Consider the following 23990-nt stretch of genomic DNA (forward strand, 5'->3'; position numbering starts at 1 on the left):
ATCTGCATCTGAAAAGTAACTAAAGCTGTTAAATAAATGTAGTGGAGTAGAAAGTACAATATTTCCCTCTGAGATGTAGAAAGTAGCATCACATGGAAATACTACATTAAAGTACAAGTACCTCAAACTATACTACAGTAAAGTACAAGTACCTCAAACTGTACTACAGTAAAGTACAAGTACCTCAGACTATACTACAGTAAAGTACCTCATAGATGTGATAGAGAGATGAACCTTCATCAGGCCAGTAGCGATCACACTGTTTCTCTCCGTCCTCCACCAGAGCCGTCATCATCACGATCACAGTGCAGCCGTTCTCCCAAACCATCTACACAACAACATTATCACAACATTATCACCACAATAAACAATAATAAACAACCAGAAACAACCATAACTAACAGTGCAAAATTATTTTTATAATGAATTTAGAATATATAAACAGTAGCAGTCAAACATTTGGACAGACCTTTCAATCCACTTACATTAGAAAGTGTTTGACCGGTACTGTTCATATTTTTATGAAAACATTTTTGGATTTTTATAAAGAAATTAAAACACAAATTAATTTAGATTGTATAAAAAAAGCCATTAAAATGTTATATACTCATAATTGTAGTATACATAGAATATATCGATAAACACACATTTTTCTTGTACTGATCCCTCAAATATAATGAAAGTGTGATATTTTACAGTTTAACTATAAACCATATCGTATAAAATGACATCAGTGCACTAAAACAATAAACTACACTGGGGATTTAATTATTAGAATTAGCTATGAATTATAATAAATCATGCATATATTAAACTTGATTTCAGAAAAAGGGTCAAATATACATAAAATGCTGCATAAATAACTTTAGTAAATGAAGAATATCGGCACTTATCAGACAACATATTCACCGATACTGTTAATGTGTGATAGGTCGATATAATATAATAATAATAATATAAATATAATGGATCTAATATATCTAAAATATATATTTGCATAATATTCTGGTATTAATTTGTGTGTGTTACCGACCTGCCAGAAGTCAGAGATGGTGTGTGACAGCGGGCCCTGGGTGGCGATGTAAGCTGGCATCCGCGGGTCGTGTTCAATCTGGAGGAGGAGTGGGGGGGGGGGGTGAAAGATCACACAGGGGTCAGAGGTCATTTAGGAATCACTGGACTGGCTGCATTCTTTCAGGAGACTCTTTTTTTGGGGTTAAATGAACCAAAAACAAAGCGTTAAGTTTGATCTGATTGGCTACTGGAACCTTAAATGAACTTAAACACATGAAGTGTTACTAAGGAGAGGGATGAATGATGCGGTTACTACGGCAACCGCTTTGGACCGAGACTTACTATGGTGCTGGCGTTGATGTAGTCGGAGCGTGAAGGGTTGATCTCGGCTTTCAGCTTCACCCTCGAGTGATCGTCTGAAGGAGGGGGGGGGGGGGGCAACAACAGAGACATTTAACCCTTTCATGTCCAGCTTCTACCTCACAGCATTTATATATATTCAGGTTTATTTTACAGTTATTCTACATGTGGTTTTTGCATCATTTTGGACACAATTCGAACTATTTTTGGACACTATTTTCGTTTGTGTGTGTGTGTGTGTGTGTGTGTGTGTGTGTGTGTGTGTGTGTGTGTGTGTGTGTGTGTGTGTGTGTGTGTGTGTGTGTGTGTGTGGAGACTCACAGGGAACAGAGTCGGGGCAGCGGTTCTTCTTGGTGTTGGCGTCGCTCTGAGCCATGGAGACGACGCTGGGCTCGGCCTGGTAGGAGCACAGAGCCTCCCACTCCTTCATCAGCCGGTCCTTGTTCCTCAGGTGATCCTCCATGTAGGCCTACACACAGGAAAACATAGTTAGTTTATCTATGAGGAAGAAAACAGATTATTTCTGAGCACAATAAGAGCACGAGTTCATCTCCTGCTGTTGGAAATAGTCTGAGTCTGAGTCTTTTTTTAAACATGCAACTACATTTGAGGACAATTTTCTGTCATTTTATGGATCAAACAACTAACTAAAATGATCGATAATGAAAATAATCATCACTTTCAGAACCTGTGCACAAGATAAAAAGGTTAATGTTTAGTAAAGCTGCAACAATTCATCATTTAAATGCCAACTATTAAATTAATGACCAAATATTCATCATTTTTAATAATTTTTAAGAAGAAAAAAGTCCATATTTTCTGATTCCAGCTTCTTAAATCTGAATTTTTTTCTGCTTTCTTTAATCATATATGATAGTAAACTGAATATATTTATATTTTGTGGACATTTGAAGACATTTTTGGACCAAAAAACTAATATATTAATCAAGAAAATGAACAAAAATGAAAATAATCGTCAGTTTTGGAGCCTCTGCACAAGAAAAAACAGTTTATGGAGATGAATTAAAGCAGCAAAATCACCAATCAGTGACCCTCTATGATGTCATACGCTGACGTCATCACTCACCAGGATCATGTGACCGGTGGAGATGTCCATGTTGGCCTGCGCCGGCTCCTCGCACCATGACGGCGTGCTGCTGTGGGAGCTCGGACTTGGCTGAGCGCCGTCGCTGAACTGAGACGAGACGCTGCTCACCCTGGAGTCTGCACCTCCTCCTCCTGCTGCTCCTGCTCCTCCTCCTCCAGCACCTCCTCCTCCTCCTCCACCTGCTCCTCCTCCTCCGCCCGGTCCTCCCACGGCGCCCAGGGCGGCGGCTTCCATGCGTCCGAATGCACCTTTGGAGGCCATGTGCTGGCGACACAGGTCCTGATGAGCCAGTTATGCATTTTTTATAGTTCTCTTATTTATTATATATATATTTATAATAATATAAGTTTTATATCCTAAAAATGTTCTTTAACAGTTTGAGATATTTTCAGTTTTATATAATAAGAAAACTTGAAGCTACTTAAATTGATATTTGAGAGTTTAAAAAAAGCTAAATTAAAGTTAAGTGATATTACTCCTATTAAATGGCACATTTATTTATATCTATATCCCTTAGGGAAATATACTGCTTATAGTATTCTAACTTTGATTATTTTTTATTTCATATATTCTTAATTTTCTTGTTAATTTACTTCTTGTGATTCTTTAAAGCTGAATTTCTCTCCTGGGATCAATAATGTGATGTTTAAACTGAGCTTTAACATCTATGTGCATATAAATATATATATTACTTTTATTACCTTAACATGTTTCAAATGATATGTTTTATTGCTTTAATATATAACTTTTATTGTTTCTAGTATTTATATTGCTTATTGCTTATCTGTTCATATTTGTTGATTATTGTTTCTTATATTTTATATTTGTATTGTTATCATCCTTAAACAATGAGCTTGTTCTCAGTGTCCTACGCTGTATAAATAAAGGTTTAAATGATTAAATTAATGAATAAATAATCAATAATTTTATCTTATCTTAAAGACTATTCGAGTGAGATTTGTACTGTGCGCCAGTTTTTATTTAAAACATCATTTACTCAACAGAAAGATACATTTTAAATGAAATAAATACAACAAATAATTAAGTTGAGATAAGAAAAAAATTAAAAGTAATGATAAAATATAGCCTATAAGTATAATTAATTAGATATTATATATATATTTATAATAAAATCTATTGTAATATACTGAAATATTTGAATTTAATCATTCTTTAGAGTTAATTTGTCTTAAAATAGCAGATCATGACTGAATCTTTGTATATTATTTATCTTTTTTTGGGGCATATTTGTTCTTTTATTGTATTTTACAGTGTGTATTTACCACCCCCCCCCCCCCCTCACCTGGTACTCCTGGTGGCTGAAGCTGCCCCCCTCGGGTCCCAGGCCCAGCTTCTTGGCGGCCAGCCGGTGAGCATGGTGACGCAGGCAGGCGATGGTCATGGTCGCCACCAGGATGCCGCCGATGCACGCCATGGCAACCAGCGTGGCGAACACCCAGCGGGAGCCCGGCTGGATTCTGGTCGCCAGGGGCAACGCCTTCCCATCATTCTTCTGTGGGGCGAGAGCACAAAGAGAGAAGGGCGGAAAGATTAAATATCATTAATACAAAGTATCCTATCCCATCCCATCCTATCTATTCCTATCCAACCGATCCCATCCTATCCTATCTTACCCTACCCGATCCCATCCTATCCCATCTTACCCCATCCTATCTTATCTTATCCTACCCTATCCCATCCTATCCCATCCTATCCTATCTTATCCTATCTTATCTTATCCCATCCTATCCCATCCCATCCCATCCTCTCCTATCCTATCCTATCCTATCCTATCCTATTCTGTCCTATCCTATCTTACCCCATCCTATCTTATCTTATCCTACCCTATCCCATCCTATCCCATCCTATCCTATCTTATCCTATCATATCTTATCCTATCTTACCCCATCCTATCTTATCCTATCCCATCCCATCCCATCCTATCCTATCTTACCCCATCCTATCTTATCTTATCCTAACCTATCCCATCCTATCCCATCCTATCCTATCCCATCCTATCCCATCTCATCCCATCCTATCCTATCCTATTCTGTCCTATCCTATCCTATCCTATCCTATCCTATCCTATCCTATCCCATCCTATCCTATCCCATCTCATCCCATCCTATCCTATCCTATTCTGTCCTATCCTATCCTATCCTATCCCATCCTATCCTATCCTATCCCATCCTATCCCATCCTATCCTATCCCATCCTATCCTATCCCATCCTATCCCATCCTATCCTATCCCATCCTATCCTATCCCATCCCATCCTATCCTATCCTATCCCATCCAATCCTATCCCATCCTATCCCATCTCATCCCATCCTATCCTATCCTATTCTGTCCTATCCTATCCTATCCTATCCCATCCTATCCTATCCTATCCCATCCTATCCCATCCTATCCTATCCCATCCTATCCTATCCCATCCTATCCCATCCTATCCTATCCCATCCTATCCTATCCCATCCCATCCCATCCTATCCTATCCCATCCTATCCCATCCTATCCCATCCTATCCCATCCCATCCTATCCTATCCTATCCTATCTATTCCTATCCTATCCCATCCTATCCCATCCTATCCCATCCTATCCTATCCCATCCTATCCCATCCTATCCCATCCTATCCTATCCTATCCCATCCTATCCCATCCTATCCTATCCCATCCCATCCTATCCTATCCCATCCTATCCCATCCCATCCTATCCTATCCTATCTATTCCTATCCCATCCCATCCTATCCCATCCAATCCCATCCCATCCTATCCCATCCTATCCCATCCCATCCTATCCTATCCTATCTATTCCTATCCAACCGATCCCATCTTATCCTATCTCATCCCATCCTATCCCATCCCATCCCATCCTATCCCATCCTATCTTACCTTGCCTTATCTTACATATTGGACGTTCTACTCCATTACATTCATTTCACAGCTATAATAAAATCCAAATTTTCTGATTTCAGCTTCTTAAATGTGAATATTTTCCTCTGTGACAGTAAACTGAATATATTTGAGTTGTGGACAAAATAAGACATTTGAGGACATTTTTCACTTCATGTTAAAATAAATGCTGTTTAAATTAAGTTTATAATTAAGACTCACTGTGAAACTTCCTCTAAACATTGTTTTTCTCTTTCTCTCACTCTATACTTAAAGAGGACAAAAAAACTAATTAAATTAATCGTTTGAACTCCTCTCTTTTACCCTCCTCCACCTACTCCTCCTCTTTTCCTTTTCATCATCCCTCCTCCTCCTCCTCCTCGGATGAATTGTCTGTCTTGACCTCTCAGACCTCCTCCTTCCTCTCCGTGGGCCTCAGGAATGTGTGGCTCTCTCTCTCTCTCTCTCTCTCTCTCTCTCTCTCTCTCTGTCTCTCTCTCTCTCTCTCTCTCTCTCTCTCTCTCTCTCTCTCTCTCTCTCTCTCTCTCTCTCTCTCTCTCTCTCGGTATCTGATAGACATTAAGGTTGGAGCTTTGTTTGGGGGAGTAGAAGAGGGTCCTTCACCTGCTATTATGAAGGGGCCCCAGTGAGGTACTCTGTGTGTGTGTGTGTGTGTGTGTGTGTGTGTGTGTGTGTGTGTGTGTGTGTGTGTGTGTGTGTGTGTGTGTGTGGCCGCCTTTACCAGCCTACATGTGGTCCAAATAGATTTAAGGCAGTTTGCTGCTTTACTCTCTTTTTAACTCAAGTTTTTCTCCTTTTGATTTATTCTTCATCACAGCTCATAAATCCTTAAAATACTCCCAAAAACACCTTAAATGATTTAATTCCACCTTAAATACTTCCTTAAACAAACGCCTCCCTCACACATCACAATATAAACACTTTCATGGGCCAAATAATGCATAAAATACACAATTAAACCACACAGATAAAGCTATAAACACATTACAAATCCCTGTTTTAACAGTATATTAAACAGACTTCACTGCTGCTCTTTATATAATAAGATTATTTTAGGATTATAATTCAAATCCTTGAGTAAAATAGGACAAAAATGTCATTATATGCACTAAATAAAGTGAAAAGCTTGTATTAATTTAGTTTTTTCCTGTATAAAACACTTTGTAACACTGATTTTAATGATATTATTACCATAATTACTATAAAATCACCATTAAGTGCACACACTTTCTTATCTTTATACATTAAATAAGAATATTTTAGGAATATTACACAAACATCATGATAAATGAAGTCAACAAATGTGAGATTAAACACTAACTTCTTATATTATAATGTTAGCAATATTACAAAAGCACATATTTATTATAACATAACAATATAAACTGACTATAGAGTACAGACACTTATATTATAAGAGTATTTTAAGATTTTATACAAATACTGCTTTAATCATGCAGAGATGCTATAAACATTTAATAGATTAATTAAATGATTATTAGAATAGTATTGTCAGTCTATTCAGGTTAAATGGACAAATTACATTCATAAATATAACTTTTCTTACTTCTGCTTCAACAGCTTTATATATAAACTCTTTGTTAATAATCATAATTAAAGGTTAGATGAGTTCATTTGACATATGTAACTCACCAGACACGATGCAGAGCAGCTCCTGACGTCCTGCTGCTCTCACATGGAGCCGCTCAGAGTGACACACTGCATTTAAAGTCATTAAACTTCCTGGAGAGACTTTCAAAGTAAAAGCGCTTCTCTGTGCTCATTTAAATGAAGGGTTTTGCAGTGGAGGAAGTAGTATTCAGATCATTTACCAAAATAAAAGTACCAATACAGCAAAGTAAAAAAGTACTGCAGTATTATGAGTGATGTAGTATGCAGTATTACAGTAAAAGTACTGCAGTATTATGAGTGATGTAGTATGCAGTACTACAGTAAAAGTACTGCAGTATTATGAGCGATGTAGTATGCAGTATTACAGTAAAAGTACTGCAGTATTATGAGTGATGTAGTATGCAGTATTACAGTAAAAGTACTGCAGTATTATAGTGATGTAGTATGCAGTATTACAGTAAAAGTACTGCAGTATTATGAGTGATGTAGTATGCAGTATTACAGTAAAGTAGTGGTTTGGTCCTCTGACTGATATATTATTATTATGACATCATTAGATTATTAATAGTGAAGCATCAGTGTTAGAGCAGCATGTTACTGTTGTAGCTGCTGGAGGTGGAGCTAGTTTACACTACTTTATATACAGTTAGCTAGTTTAGTCCATTTTATTAGATTGTAAAATATTTATATATGTTTATTTTATTTTGTACAATTGTTTTTACTAACTTCATGACAACTTAAATTAATAAAATGTACTGATATTTAATTTGAAAAACATTTTGTTATTATTTATTTATGTGTAAATGTTTAATTACTGTCCACACTTTTTCATATTACTTATATTTCTAGACAGCCATCTTAAATATATTATATATTATATATTTTCTTTTGTTAAATATAAAGATCAGCCGTTTCTGGTCAAATGGCGCCATCCGGTGGACATTATCCGTAACTACAAGCAGATATTTTCTGATGTTAAATATAGAAATCAGCCGTTTCTGGTCAAATGGCTCCATCTGGTGGACATCATCCGTAACTACAAGCAGATATTTTCTGATGTTAAATATAGAAATCTTCTGTTTCTGGTCAAATGGCGCCATCCGGTGGACATCAGCCGTAACTACAAGCAGAGCTGCAGACAGATTTATAAACTGCTCTGGGAGTTTTTTTTTAATTACTATTTTATAATTTTATCAGATTGTAACATATTTATTTTATTTTATTTTATTTTTTTTGTATTTGTATTTAATTTATTTCATGAAGAAGAAAATGTTTTTTAAATTAAATATCAGTTAAAAAAATTGTAATTTAAGTTTTCATGAATTGCATAAAATTTAAAATGTTGTACAAAATAAAATAAACATATATAAATATTTTAACATCTAATAAAATGATAAAATAGTAATTTAAAAAAACTCCCAGAGCAGTTTATAAATCTGTCTGCAGCTCTGCTTGTAGTTACGTCTGATGTCCACCGGATGGCGCCATTTGACCAGAAACAGCAGATTTCTAAATTTAACATCAGAAAATATCTAATATATAATATATTTAAATTGGCTGTTTAGAAATATAAGTAACATGAAAAAAAAGTGTGCAGAGTAATTAAACATTTACACATAAATAAATACATTTCTCTTTTTTATAAGAAAATGTTTTTAAAATTAAATATTAGTGGGGAAAAAAAGTAATTTAAGTTTTTATGAATTGCATGAACATTTTAAAATGTTGTACAAAATAAAATAAACATATATAAATATTTTACCATCTAATAAAATGATAAAATAGTAATTTAAAAAAACTTCCAGTAGTTTATAAATCTGTCTGCAGCTCTGCTTGTAGTTGCGGCTGATGTCCACAGGATGGCGCCATTTAACCAGAAACAGCAGATTTTTATATTTAACATCAGAAAATATCTGCATGTAGTTACGGATGATGTCCACCGGATGGCGCCATTTGACCAGAAACAGATGATTGTTATATTTAATATCAGAAAATATCTAATATATAATATATTTAAATTGGCTCTTTAGAAATATAAGTAACATGAAATAAAGTGTGGAGAGTAATTAAACATTTACACATAAATAAATAATTTATTTTTTTTAGAAGAAGAAATGTCAAAAGGCCCCTCCAAAGGGTCAGCAGCAGATAAATGTGAGGTCATGTTCTCACCTCTCCGACACCGCCCTGCAGAACCTTCAGTCCCATCTCTGACTCCAGGAAGTTCTTCTCTGCGACTGAAACAAAAACAATGAGAGAAATAATTAAGATTTATTGAAGTTTAATTCAACCAAAAATCTCAGCTAGTTATAGATTTCATTCTGGCTGCAGAGATTATAAACTAAGCTGTTTTAGATGAGTAAAACAATAACGTGATGTACCTGCTTTCTCTGCTACGTGTCCAGCCGTCAGGTTCTTGGAGTTGGGTCGGATCCTGAAGGTGATGGCGGGTCCGACCACGCTGCAGAGGAGGAAACACAAGAAGAACCAGACGTTAAACATTAAACAGTTAAAGAGAGAAAACACAAAAACTGAAACATTAAAAGAGACAAAAATCTCCTTTTAAAGTTTTTTTTGCAGTAAAAGGACGAGTTAGCAGTTTTTTAAAAGTGTATTAAAGCAGCAGTCAGGTGCGAACGCATCCTTTAAACTTTCAGATTGAGGTCAAAGGTCAGGGGTCGCTGGGGGGCGACAGAGTTTAGTGGGTAAGCAGCAAAAAGGAGAAAGATGCAGTGAATCACTTCCACATGCGGAGACACACACACACACACACACACACACACACACACACACACACACACACACACACACACTCCTCAGCTCCTCAGGTAGTAGGTTTAGGTTAATCCCGTCAAAATAAAAGCCAGTGATCCTGCAGGTTAGTTGCAGAGGATCCAGAAGCTCCATGCTTTTATTGTGAAGGCTGGTACCTGATGTTGATGGAGGAAGTGGAGGAGAGGCCGATCCTCTCTGACAGCAGCTGCAGCAGACGCACCCCGTCGTTCAGACTGAGGGGGCTGCGGCGACAAAACACACACACACACACACACACACACACACACACACACACACACATACATAAACACACACACACGCACGTACATAAATACACATAAACACACACACACACACATAAATACACATAAACACACACACACACATACATAAATACACATAAACACACACACACATAAATACACACAAACACACACAAACACACACGTACATAAATACACATGAACACACACACACACACACACACACTCATACACACATGAACACAAACACACACAATCATAAATACACATAAACACACAAACACGTTCATTTTCTTTCGTTCATTCTTTCTTATTTTTATCTTCTTTCCTTCACTTTACTCACTTTCCTTCCTTCTTTCCTTCCTTCCTTCCTTCCTTCCTTCCTTCCTTCCTTCCTTCCTCTCTACGTTCTTCTTTCTTTTCTACTTTTCTTTCCTTCTTTATTTCTCCCACTCTCGTCCTTTCCCTCCTGATCTCCTGTTTCCCATTAACACACTCCATCCTCATCCATCCATCCATTCCTTCCTTCCTTCATCCATTCATTCCTTCCTTCCTTCCTTCCTTCCTTCCTTCCATCCTTCCCTCCTTCCTTCCTTCCTTCCTTCCTTCCTTCCTTCCTTCCTTCCTTCCTCCCTTCCTTCCTTCCTTCCTTCCTTCATTCCATCCATTCCTTCCTTCCTTCCTTCCCTCCTTCCTTCCTTCACCTCTGGTTGGTGACGATGTATCCGTACTCCTCCGTCTTGGACACCGCTGGTTCCTTCTTTCCTAGTTTGTCCTGATTGGTCGCTGCAGCGGTCGTCGTCTCTTTTTTGGCTCCGTCTGGTTTTACGTTCTTCGTGGCGGCCGTCGGAGCCTCGGCGGCGACGGCGGCCATCTTGTACGCCATCGAGCCTTCTGTCAGCTGATTAAGACATGAAATAAAAAGCAGAGTTCATTAATTATTAAAAAAAAAAAACTGAACCTAAAACTAAACTAAACTAAATAAAATGTGCTCATAAAGGTTCCAGAAGTGTTTCAGTATTTTTGGGTGAATTCTGCCTTTAATCCAAATTCTACTCTTCATCGCCACCTGCTGTTCATTTATATAACATATAACAACTAATAGAAACACATTTTACTTTTCTCCACTGTGACTTAAAATAACATTTCCTAAGCACATTAACAATAATACTAACCTAACTAATAATAATAACAATAATACATTCAAGGTGTCCACATACGTTTAACCCTGTAATATAAATATAATTAAATTAGTATATTATTAAACATGCAAACCTTCTTTCCTGCAGCAGCGTTGTTTCCATATTTATCTGCATGATGGAAACAAACACAATAAAATCAGCATTTATATCAATTTGGACATTTTTAATCAATAAACCAGCACATATTGAATTAGCAACCAATCAGACAATGTTTGCAAAGCATGAGAAAAACATTTAAGCGTTTAAACATAAGGCGTGCATGCTGAGTCCAGGAGCGTAGATGCATTTGAAAAAGGTGCAAGAATATAAACCACTGAATTATTATTTGGGTGTATAGTTTTGGGAAAGTGATGCTTATCTGTGTGTTTGTGCTAAAAATGTGAGAATGAAGCTTCTGTCAGTTTCCAAGCTTATTTTTAGCACCTCTACTCAATTAAAACTGCTATTTTTTATCAATTGATGCAGAAGAGAACAAAAAAAAAGTGCACTCTGGAGTCAGTCTGATGCTCTTTAAAAAGCTTCTGCAGAGCGACTGACGAGCAGCTGATGAATGAAAGAGTTGAATGTGTTGAATGTGTTTTACCTTTGACCTGTTTGTGTGTGAAGCTGCTCTCCAGCTGCAGCTGCTTCAGAGCGGCCGGCAGGTTGTCTCTCTGCTCGGGGGATAAATCCTTCACGTCGAGTCCGTAGTGATCGAGCAGGAGAGCCAGACGCTGCAGGGAGCGCTCTGCAAAAAAACACCACTGATTACTCTCCGTAATGCTCATTTAATCTTGTTTCTACCTCGTTTATCTCCAATTAAAGACTCATTCTGAACCCTGTACTTATAATCAGCAATGTGCAAAGAAAAGCAATAAAAACTAGTTATATTTGAGTCTAAAATACAGACTTTGCATATATTCTCTACCACTCTAAGTCCTCATTTTTAAGATATGTATTAGCATTTATTACCCTTAAGGAAGTAATTTAACACCTAGACTTTTGCATGAATTGATCATGTTAAATATGGGTTGTAACTACATTAACCCTCCTGTTGTCCTCGAGTCAAGGAAGGAAGGAAGGATGGAAGGATGGAAGGAAGGAAGGAAGGAAGGAAGGAAGGAAGGAAGGAAGGAAGGGAGGAAGGAAGAAGGAAGGAAAGGAGGAAGGAATGATGGAAGGAAGGGAAGGAAGGAGGGAGGAAGGTAAGAAAGGAAGGACGGAGGAAAGAAGGAAGGAAGGAAGGTAGGAGGCAGGGAGGGAGAAAGGAAAAGAGGAAAGACAGAAGGGAGGAAGGTAGGAGTGAGGAAACAAAGAAGGAAGGGAGGAATTAAAGGAAGGAAGGAAGGAAGGAAGGAAGGAAGGAAGGAAGGAAGGAGGGAAGGAAGGAGGGAGGAAGGAAAGGAAGGAGGAAGGGAGGGAGGAAGGGGGATGGAGGAAGGAAAGAAGGAAGGGAGGAAAGAGAGAGGAAGGAAAGAAAGAGAAAAAGGAGGGAGGAAGGACAGACGAAAGGAAGGAAGGAAGGAAGGAAGGAAGGAAGGAAGGAACAGTCAAAACAGACGGGGTCAATTTGACCCGGGAGGACGACACGAAGGTTAAAGACCAATTTCTGACTCCTGTATCCTTTATTAATATTTACTTTAAGCTAAATTAGTTCAGTTTTTGGTTCTTCTGCAGATTTAACTAATTTGTAACTAATATTTCTGTCCTATTTTATCTATTTTATTTCCATCTTTTCTTTCTTATTTACCATTATGAACATCTCCTGACTAACATATGAATAAATTAAACATCTTTATTCTCTCTCCTCTCTCACCGTCCAGTCCTGCCAGTGCGTCATACTCCGCCTGCGTCTTCTTCTCCGCCTGCTGCTTGCTGAGCTGTGCAACCTGGGAAACGTAGTCCTCGCCGTAGTCCAGCGGGAAGTCCAGCTCCGGGAAGAAAGAGGAAGAAGAGGAGGACGATGAAGAGGAGGAGGGTGGTGATGCTCCTCTGTGGCGGGTGAAAGTCTGCACAGGAGAGGTGGAAGAGGAGGAGGAAGAAGAAGAAGAGGAGGAGGAGGATGAAGAGGAGGAAGGAGCGGAGAGGTAAAAGGACACCAAGTCTTGGAGAAGCTGCCGGTCTCGATCCAGAGCGTTTCCACGGGAACCGGAGCGAGGAGAGGAGGCGAGGAACGGGAACGCCGGATTATCGTCCAGAGAGTTGAGGGAACGCTCGGCTTCCTCCTGATATCCGTACTGCTGCTGCAAACACACACAAACACCTAGCTGATGTCTTATAAACATCATTGTGCAAAAAAGTCAATTTAAACTAGTTACGTTTGAGTCTAAAATGCAGACTTTGCATATATTTTCTACCTCATTTTTAATTAATACACACAGACATGTATTAGTAGTGTTTATTACCATTATTTATGGGGTATTTTAACACAATTACAGCCTTTAATCTGTGAGTTTAATTAGGAAAATGATGCATTAATAACAGTAGAGGCTGAAAATGTCCTTTTTAACCGTCCTGTTGGGTTAGGGTCCTTGAGTCAAGGAAGGAAAGGAGGAAGAAGGAAGGAAGGAAGGAAGGGAGGAAGAAGGAAGGAAATGAGGAAGGAAAGGAGGAAGAAGGAAGGAAAGGAGGGATGGAGGACGGAAGGAAGGGATGAAGGAAGGAAGGAAAGGAGGTAGAAGTAAGGAAAGGAGGAAGGAAAGGAAGACGAAGGAAGGAAAGGAGGAAGGAAGGAAGGAAGGAAAGGAGGAAGAAAGGAAGGAAAGGAGGAAGGGAGGAAGGAAGAAGGAAGGAAGGAAGGAAAGGAGGGAGGGAGGAAGGAAGGAAGGAAGGAAAGGAGGAAGGAAGGAAGGGAGGAAAGAAGGACAAAGGAAAGAAGGACAAAGGAAAGAAGGACAAAGGAAAGAAGGAAGGGAGGAAGGAGGGAATGAAAGAAGGGAGGAAGGAAGGAGGGAAGGAAGGAAGGACGGAAAGGAGGGAGGAAGGAAAAGAGGAAGGTAGGAAAGAAGGACAGAGGAAAGAAGGAAGGGAGGAAGGAGGGAAGGAAAGAAGGAGGGAGGAAAGAAGGACAAAGGACAGAAGGAAGGGAGGAAGGAGGGAAGGAAAGAAGGAAGGAGTGATAGAGGGAGAAAGGAAAAGAGGAAGGAAGGAAAGAAGGACAGAGGAAAGAAGGTAGGGAGGAAAGAAGGAAAGAGGAAAGAAGGAAGGGAGGAAGGAACAGTCAAAACAGACGGGGTCAATTTGACCTGGGAGGACGACAGGAAGCTTAAGTGATAAATATTAAATCTTTTCTTGCCTTGAATCTTATCAATTGGTGCATGTGATGTTATTATATTGCTTTATGCTCGTTAACTACAAGATTTAATGTTTTATTCTGTTTTTTAAGCCTCTTCCCTCCTTCCTCCTCCCTGCTGCTGTTGTCTTGTTTCCACCTATAAAACCAGCTGCACCAGCCTGTCAGACTGAATCCCGTCACATGTCCTCTCCCACCTGGTGGTAGCTGTACGGGTCCAGCAGGGGCGTCTGCACGTGCACGGAGGATCGCGACGGGTCGAGGATCATGTAGTCCACGTACTGCTGCAACACCTCGGGGTCAGCGGCGTCATCGGGTCCCTGAACCCTCCGCTGACTGACGGCCGACAGCCTGGACGACCTGAGGAAGGAAAGCAGCAGCTCAGAAAGAAGCTTTTCATCTTTAAATCTGACAAATACACATGAGATAGTTTTAATTTGGTGTTTTTTGTGAGACTTCCTGCTGCTGTGAGTGGATCAATGATGTGATGTAACTCAGGGTCCAATTGGTGTAACCAGTATGTTATCATAAAAATCTGATTAACTATAATGTGGAATAAATATAATCCACTTTTAGCAATGCAACACTATGTTTTGTTACACATTTTGCATCATTTGTCATTATTTTTTAATAAAAAATGGTTGTTTTTAGGATATTTTCTGCTCTATATTAACAAAATGCTTTAAAATGTAAATGTAGAAATACTCCAAAAATGTTTCTTTTTATTTGATGATTTTTAAATGAAGTCATTATTAGTATAAGTCCACTTAAATACACTCTAGGAGGATAAAATATTTAAAGCAATTTACTGCAATATGATGTTTGTCCATGTGGTTTAGTTTAAATTTAAAGGGTTAAAATGTGAAAATAAATGTATGAATAACTTCATACATTCTTTTTTTTGTGGACTCAGCATCAAATTTCTGCTTTTAATCCATTTAGAGAGAATATATTAGAGGATTATGGCAAAAATGTCTAAGTGGTGTAACCATAAAAACTTTGTACCAAATAATTCAACTTGCTTAAAAACAGTAAATTGTAAATAAAACACCATATCAACTAGTTTGGCATGATCTTACATTATAACTTTATATTAAATAAAGGTAATGGAATACAATTGTTCTAAATATTACATTATTTAATATGTATCATTCTTTTGTGGTTACACCATTTGACATTTTCAGGAGCATTCAGTCTTACTTTTGGTAAAAAATGGTGCAAATGTCATTTCAAATGATATAAAACCAACAAAAATACTAAATGTACATTTTAACAAACCTGATGCTGCTTTTAAAACTAGTTTTAACATATTTTTTAATTGCTCATCTTGCCAACCCTTATTTATCACTGACCCGTGTGTTGTGTTCTTACTGTTTGGGCGACTTCTCGAGTAGTTTTGAGGAGGAGCTGACGGAGGGGAGGCGGCTCAGCTCTCGGCTGATGATGGCCTGGGTGATGTCATCCCTCCAGGTCAGACCTGACACACAAACATTATCCTCTCAACGTTCAGCAGCTTCAGATGTGACCTGTAGAGGAAGAGACTCACCTTGCACCATCAGGTCTTTGATGACTTCCTGCAGCTTGTGCAGGACGGACACAGACACCTGGTACTGGACCGGCTCCTGGTGCGGAGCGAGGCACTGGCCGAACAAACCGTCTGCACACAATCAGAAGAGTTACACTCAGAATCAGGCAAAGACTTTTACAGCTGAAAGACTCAGTGTGCAGAATAACGGAGCGAACTGTTGCCTCATACAGCCAAGGAAGGGAGGGAGGGAGGAAGGAAGGAATGATGGAAGGAAAGGAGGGAGAAAGGAAAGAAGGAAGGGAGGAAGGATGGAAGGAAGGAAGGAAGGAAGGAAAGAATGATGGAAGGAAGGAAGGAAGGAAGGAAAGGAAGGAAAGGAAGGAGGAAGGAAGGAAGGAAGGAAGGAAGGAAGGAAGGAAGGAAGGAAGGAAGGAAGGAAGGAAGGAAGGAAGGAAGAAAAGGAGGGAGGAAGGAAGGAAGGGAGGGAGGAAGGAAGGAATGATGGAAGGAAGGAAGGAAGGAAAGGAGGAATGAAGGGAGGAAGGAAGGACAGAAGGAAGGAAGAAAGGGGGATGGAGGAAGGACAGACGGAAGGAAGGAAGGAAGGAACAGTCAAAACAGACGGTGTCAATTTGACCCAGGAGGACGACACAAAGGTTAAGGATCCTCGTGGAGCCTGCATTAAGGAAATAAATAATAAAATATACCTTGAGTGCAGCTCTCATAAAACAATATGAAGCATTACTGATAAACCCTGTGGAGTACATTCATCATCAAAGCAGTATGAAGAAAAGTGCATTTATACCCTTTATATAAAGATTAGTCTTCAATAACTGTTTCATTTTGTCTCCAGATGTTTTAATTTTCTACGACCAACAGACTAAAACAGAGAGATGTTCAATTTAAAGTCCGACATCATAAAGAAAAGCAGCAAATTATCACATTTTAGGAGCTGAAACAATAATATTCTTTTATATTTTGGCTTAAAAACATGAAAAAGGAAAGAATTATTTATTAAAGATTATACATAAAGAACATAATCTGAACAAAGAGATACTGAACAAACACTTCTGAGTATCTGCACACACACACACACACACACACACACACACACACACACACTGAAACACTGTGTGTGTGTGTGTGTGTGTGTGTGTGTGTGTGTGTGTGTGGGCTGTGGTGAGTCATCTCTGTCTGCCTCCATCTCTCGTCAAACACACACACACACACACACACACACACACACAACGAAGGGAGACACGCAGTCGTCAGGCAGCTGATGTCACTGTTGTCATAGAAACGCAGGCGAGAGCAGCGATTGGCCGACAGCGGCTGACGGAGGGAGACCTTGTTTACGTTGCTCTCTCGCATCTCTCTTCCTCTCCTCCTTTTCTCTCACTTCTCTCGATCTTTCACCCCGTTTATCGCTCGCTCGCTCTGCCGCTGTGACGAAGCTCATTGACAAACAAATCATTTCTCACACACACACACACACACACACACACACACACACACACACACACACACACACACACACACACACACACACACACACACACACACACACACACACACACACAGACTCAGTGCAGTGTTGACTGAGGACAAACACACTGAAATGTTTAACTAGCACCTGCTGAATGTAAATATATTGAGATTAAACAGAACACAGATTACAGATGTTTAAAGACTCAAAATGGACCGTTTTGTTTAACGAAGTCTGGAATTACATTTATGTTACTGTAATATTTCACATTACAGATGTTAATTATGATGTTTACAGATGTTTAAGGATATAAAACAGGTTATTAGTGAATGAAATCTGTCTTTAAATGTATTCTATTTAAATATTCCAGATGTTAAACACAGATTGCAGATGTTTAAAGACATAAAATGAGCTGTTATTTTAGTGCAGTCTGGAGTTAAGTTTATTCTTATTAAATATTCCAGATGTTGAACAGATTCCAGATGTTTAAAGATGCAAAATGGGCTATTTTTGAATGCAATCTTAGTTTAAATTTACTCTATTTAAATATTCCAGAGGTTGAACACAGATTAAAGATGTTTAAGGACACAAAACAGGTTACTTTTTTAGCATAATCTGACTTTAACTTGACTCTATTTAGATATTCCAGATGTTGAAGGATAGGTTAAACACAGATTACAGATGTTTAGGGACATAAACTGAGTATTTTTATATTTTACTCTAATATTCCAGATTCCAGATGTTCCAGAGGACATAAAACCGGTTGTTTGTGAATGCAATCTGACTTTAAGTTTACTCTATTTAAATATTCCAGATGTTGAAGGATACAAAACATGTTGGGTTGTGCACTCTGAATTTAAATATGATTTAGTCTCATAGTACAGAGATTACAGATGTTTCAGGTGACACAATCCACGGTTTTTTCAGTGCAGTCTGGATTTACTTTTATTTTACTTGAATATTCCAGATGTTGAGCACATTCTTCTAAACTTACTGAATCTAGATTGCAGATGTTTAAAGACACAAAACACGTTATTTATGAATGAAAACAGATTTTAAATTAACTCTATTTAAAAAATCCAGATGTTGAACAGATTACAGATGTTTGAGGACATAAAATGGAGCCATTCTTTTAGTGCAGGCTCGAATTCAATTAATTTTACTCAAATAATACAAATTACAGATGTTTAAGGACACAAATCAGGTTATTTTTGAATGCAACATGACTTTAAGTTTACTCTATTTAAATATTCCAGATGTTTAACACAGATTACAGATGTTTAAAGACATAACATAAGACGTTCTTTCAGTGCAGTCTGGAATTAAGGTTATTTTACTTGAATATTCCAGATGTTGAACACAGATTACAGATGTTTAAGGATATAAAACAGGTTATTTTTGAAGGCAACCTCACTTTAAACCTTATTCTATTTAAATATTCCAGATGTTGAGCACAGATTACAGATGTTTTCAGGCTATCAAACTGATCATGTTTTTGGTACAACCTGTCGCTCACACACACACACACACACACACACACACACACACACACACACACACACACACACACACACACACACACACACACACACACACACACACACACAGATGAGTCATCAAACACACTATGAATTCTGCTCATGTTCCATAAATGTTCCCGTCTCTTAAAACAGGGAACAAAACATCCTCGGGGCGGACGGAGAAACATCGGGACCATAAATAATGCAGCCGTGTCTCTGCAGGCTGACACACACACACACACACACACACACACACACACACACACACACACACACACACACACACACACACACACACACACACACACACACACACACACACACACACACACACACACACACACACACACACACACAGAGAGAGAGGCTGGTGTAATGACATCCTCATCGTGTTTGAACAGGCAGGAAACCCGCTGAGGGATTACGGACGGGCCCGTTAGAGCCGGCTGACCAGCTGTGTGACGGACAGGAAGAGGAAACGTCACGGACTCCTGAAGCGTGTCGATGCCCGCCGGGACTCGCTCGCTTATTGGTCGGTTTTAGTATTCACGTCATGTCGCATTCAGGGTAGCGTAAATAAAGAGCTGCCTACTGAGGAGAAAGGAGGAGAGGAGTCTAGTTTCAGCTCCAACTTGGTGTCTTGAAAAGAGTGAAAACTGTTTGTTAATGTTTGAAATAAGAGCTAAAAACCCCGTTAACCCTTTACATACTGTTCATATTCTGAATTATATTCAGAATTAGTCTCTACACCAACTCACATTCATATAATCCTCCATCAGTTTGATTAATCTGATGGAAAACACACATTTAACCCTCCTGTTGTCCAAATCTCTTTTGACTGTTCCTTCTTTCCTTAATTTTTCCTTCGTTCTTCCCCTCCTTCCCTCTTTCTTTGCTCCCTTCCTCCCTCTCTCCCTCCCACCTTCCCTTCCTTCCTTCCTCCTTACTCCCTTCCTTCCTTCCTTCTTTCCTCCCTCCCTCCCTTCCTTCATTCCTTCCTTCCTTCCTCCCTCCTTACTCCTTTACTTCCTTCCTCTTTTCCTTCCACCCTCCCTCCTGACTCTTTTCCTTGCTTCCTTCCTTCTTTCCTCCCTCCCTTCCTTCCTTCCTTCCTCATTCCTTCCTTCCTTCTTTCCTCCCTTTCTTCCTTCCTTCTTTCCTTCCTTCCTTCCTTCCTTCCTTCCTTCCTTCCTTCCTTCCTTCTTCTTCCTTATTCCTTTCCTTCCTTCCTTCCTTCCTTCCTTCCTTCCTTCCTTCCTTCCTTCCTTCCTTCCTTCTTTCCTCCCTTACTCCTTTCCTTCCTTCCTTCCTTCCTTCCTTCCTTCCTTCCTTCCTTCCTTCCTTCCTTCTCCCTCCCTCCCTCCTTTCCTTGACTCGAGGACAACAGGAGGGTTAAAATCACTGTTTTATGCACCAGGTGAATATTTTATAGAATATGATGAAAACAACTTGTTTTAATGCTGACACAGGTCATAATTGCACATCTGTAGAAATAAAAATGTGTATCAGCTGCACAAAAGTAACCATTTTTGTATAATGTGGTTCATATTAGGAAAAATCCAGCTAAAAGAAATGTCTATAAGGTGTTTTTACAGCTCTTACAATGTAAAAATGAACAGTATGTAAGGGTTAATATATACTTACAGCTATAAACTAGACTTCCTGTAAGTAATGTTTGCTCACACACACACACACACACACACACACACACACACACACACACACACACACACACACACACACACACACACACACACACACACACACACACACACACACACACACACACACACACACACACACACAGATGAGTCATCAAACACACTATGAATTCTGCTCATGTTCCATAAATGTTCCCGTCTCTTAAAACAGGGAACAAAACATCCTCGGGGCGGACGGAGAAACATCGGGACCATAAATAATGCAGCCGTGTCTCTGCAGGCTGACGCACGCACACACACACACACACACACACACACACACACACACACACACACACACACACACACACACACACACACACACACACACACACACACACACACACACACACACACACACACACACACACACACACACACACACACACACAGAGAGAGGCTGGTGTAATGACATCCTCATCGTGTTTGAACAGGCAGGAAACCCGCTGAGGGATTACGGACGGGCCCGTTAGAGCCGGCTGACCAGCTGTGTGACGGACAGGAAGAGGAAACGTCACGGACTCCTGAAGCGTGTCGATGCCCGCCGGGACTCGCTCGCTTATTGGTCGGTTTTAGTATTCACGTCATGTCGCATTCAGGGTAGCGTAAATAAAGAGCTGCCTACTGAGGAGAAAGGAGGAGAGGAGTCTAGTTTCAGCTCCAACTTGGTGTCTTGAAAAGAGTGAAAACTGTTTGTTAATGTTTGAAATAAGAGCTAAAAACCCCGTTAACCCTTTACATACTGTTCATATTCTGAATTATATTCAGAATTAGTCTCTACACCAACTCACATTCATATAATCCTCCATCAGTTTGATTAATCTGATGGAAAACACACATTTAACCCTCCTGTTGTCCAAATCTCTTTTGACTGTTCCTTCTTTCCTTAATTTTTCCTTCGTTCTTCCCCTCCTTCCCTCTTTCTTTGCTCCCTTCCTCCCTCTCTCCCTCCCACCTTCCCTTCCTTCCTTCCTCCTTACTCCCTTCCTTCCTTCCTTCTTTCCTCCCTCCCTCCCTTCCTTCATTCCTTCCTTCCTTCCTCCCTCCTTACTCCTTTACTTCCTTCCTCTTTTCCTTCCACCCTCCCTCCTGACTCTTTTCCTTGCTTCCTTCCTTCTTTCCTCCCTCCCTTCCTTCCTTCCTTCCTCATTCCTTCCTTCCTTCTTTCCTCCCTTTCTTCCTTCCTTCTTTCCTTCCTTCCTTCCTTCCTTCCTTCCTTCCTTCCTTCCTTCCTTCTTCTTCCTTATTCCTTTCCTTCCTTCCTTCCTTCCTTCCTTCTTCCTTCCTTCCTTCCTTCCTTCCTTCCTTCCTTCCTTCCTTCTTTCCTCCCTTACTCCTTTCCTTCCTTCCTTCCTTCCTTCCTTCCTTCCTTCCTTCCTTCCTTCCTTCCTTCTCCCTCCCTCCCTCCTTTCCTTGACTCGAGGACAACAGGAGGGTTAAAATCACTGTTTTATGCACCAGGTGAATATTTTATAGAATATGATGAAAACAACTTGTTTTAATGCTGACACAGGTCATAATTGCACATCTGTAGAAATAAAAATGTGTATCAGCTGCACAAAAGTAACCATTTTTGTATAATGTGGTTCATATTAGGAAAAAATCCAGCTAAAAGAAATGTCTATAAGGTGTTTTTACAGCTCTTACAATGTAAAAATGAACAGTATGTAAGGGTTAATATATACTTACAGCTATAAACTAGACTTCCTGTAAGTAATGTTTGCTCACACACACACACACACACACACACACACACACACACACACACACACACACACACACACACACACACACACACACACACACACACACACACACACACACACACACACACACACACACACAGAGGAATGAACGACCCCATTACTCTTTGTTGCTTGCTCTTGCTTTTTTGTTTGACTTCGTCAATTATATTTGCAATTGTGATGCGATGGGAGCGGTCGCTAGGCAACCACCGGAAATTGCCAGGATTCCAGGAAATTACAAGGTTTATTTTTTCCTCTTTGAATATATTTTATATGTAAATGTCAAAACTAAATGTTACTTTACTTATTTGATTATTCAACAGATGTGAGGATTTATTTAAAATATGTGCTTATGTGTCTTTATAATGGACATCAATCAAAACTGAGTATTTAATAGTCAGAGCTTCTTCTTTCTCTCTTTCTTTGCATTTGCTGAAAATTAAACTCACTTTAGTTCAGGTTGTGATGCAGATGTTAAAGAAGAAACACTCACCATCATTGCACAGCTGATCTCTGGAGCAGAGCTTCTTCTCAAACAAACAACCTGCAGACACAAAAACACCAAAAAACATCAAAAACAGAGAATTGAATCCACCTGCAGAGTCTCTAAAACCTAAATGAGCATTTCCAGCTGCATCATATGAACAATTAGAGCAGAACAGCCCCATAAAATTGACTGTTTTTGTGATGCAGACTGGAGCTTTTTACACATCATTGAGCTGAAATGCTTCTTTTTTTTTATTCACCAGAAACAAATAAAGCATTTTTCTGCACACAGAGTACAAAACTCACATAATATTGAATTTAGGAGAACATTTTTTGCAGCTACTTGCTTTTTAATATTGCAAAACTGCATCATATGTCATAAAATGGACTGTTATTGTGATGCATACTGGAGCTTTTACACATTATTCAGCCTAAATGCTTCTTTTTTTATCAACAGAAACAAATAAAGCATTTTTCTATTAAAACAGGAGCACACACTGTACTAAACTCACAGTTCAGAGTGACATTTTTACACTCTTTTTGTTCCTTTTCAAGATTTCCGAAGAACAAATATTGAATTAAGGAGAAAATGTTTCACTTGCAACTGATGAAAATGAGCTCTCCTGTTGTCTTCCCATTGACCATGCTACTGCTGTCCTCTCAGGTCCAGATGCTATAAAGTTTAACCTTCGTGTCGTCCTCCCGGGTCAAATTGACCCTGTGAGTTTTGACTGTTCCTTCTTTCCTTCCTTCCTCCCTCCCTTCTTTCCGTCTGTCCTTGCTGCCTCCCTCCTTCTCTCTTTCTTTCCTTCCTTTCTATTTCCTCCCTTCCTTCTGTCCTTCTTCCTTCCTTCTTTCCTGTCCTTCTTTCCTCTCTCCCTCCTTCCTTCCTTTCCTCCCTCCCTCCTACCTTCCTTCCTTTCTTCTTTCCTCCGTCCTTCCTTCCTTCCTTTCCTTCCTCCCTTCCTTCCCTCCTTCCTCCCTCC

At 39.3% G+C, this 23990-nt stretch overlaps 1 protein-coding gene across 1 annotated transcript; it reads right to left on the reverse strand.

The window, feature by feature from the left end:
• Nucleotides 1–208: 208 nt before the first annotated feature.
• LOC133976940 (receptor-type tyrosine-protein phosphatase-like N) lies at nt 209–23062 on the reverse strand (the record flags this gene model as incomplete). Its single annotated transcript, XM_062415077.1, has 17 exons — nt 209–328; nt 1034–1111; nt 1357–1430; nt 1696–1843; nt 2462–2761; nt 3786–3995; nt 9201–9265; nt 9410–9489; nt 9959–10045; nt 10771–10967; nt 11342–11376; nt 11852–11995; nt 13064–13490; nt 14737–14899; nt 15911–16016; nt 16086–16196; nt 23012–23062. Coding segments are annotated over 17 exons (2396 nt in total), but the record flags the coding sequence as incomplete, so codon positions are not given.
• Nucleotides 23063–23990: the final 928 nt, after the last annotated feature.

Source organism: Scomber scombrus, unplaced genomic scaffold, assembly GCF_963691925.1.
Source record: "Scomber scombrus unplaced genomic scaffold, fScoSco1.1 SCAFFOLD_355, whole genome shotgun sequence".
Classification (NCBI taxonomy): domain Eukaryota; kingdom Metazoa; phylum Chordata; class Actinopteri; order Scombriformes; family Scombridae; genus Scomber; species Scomber scombrus.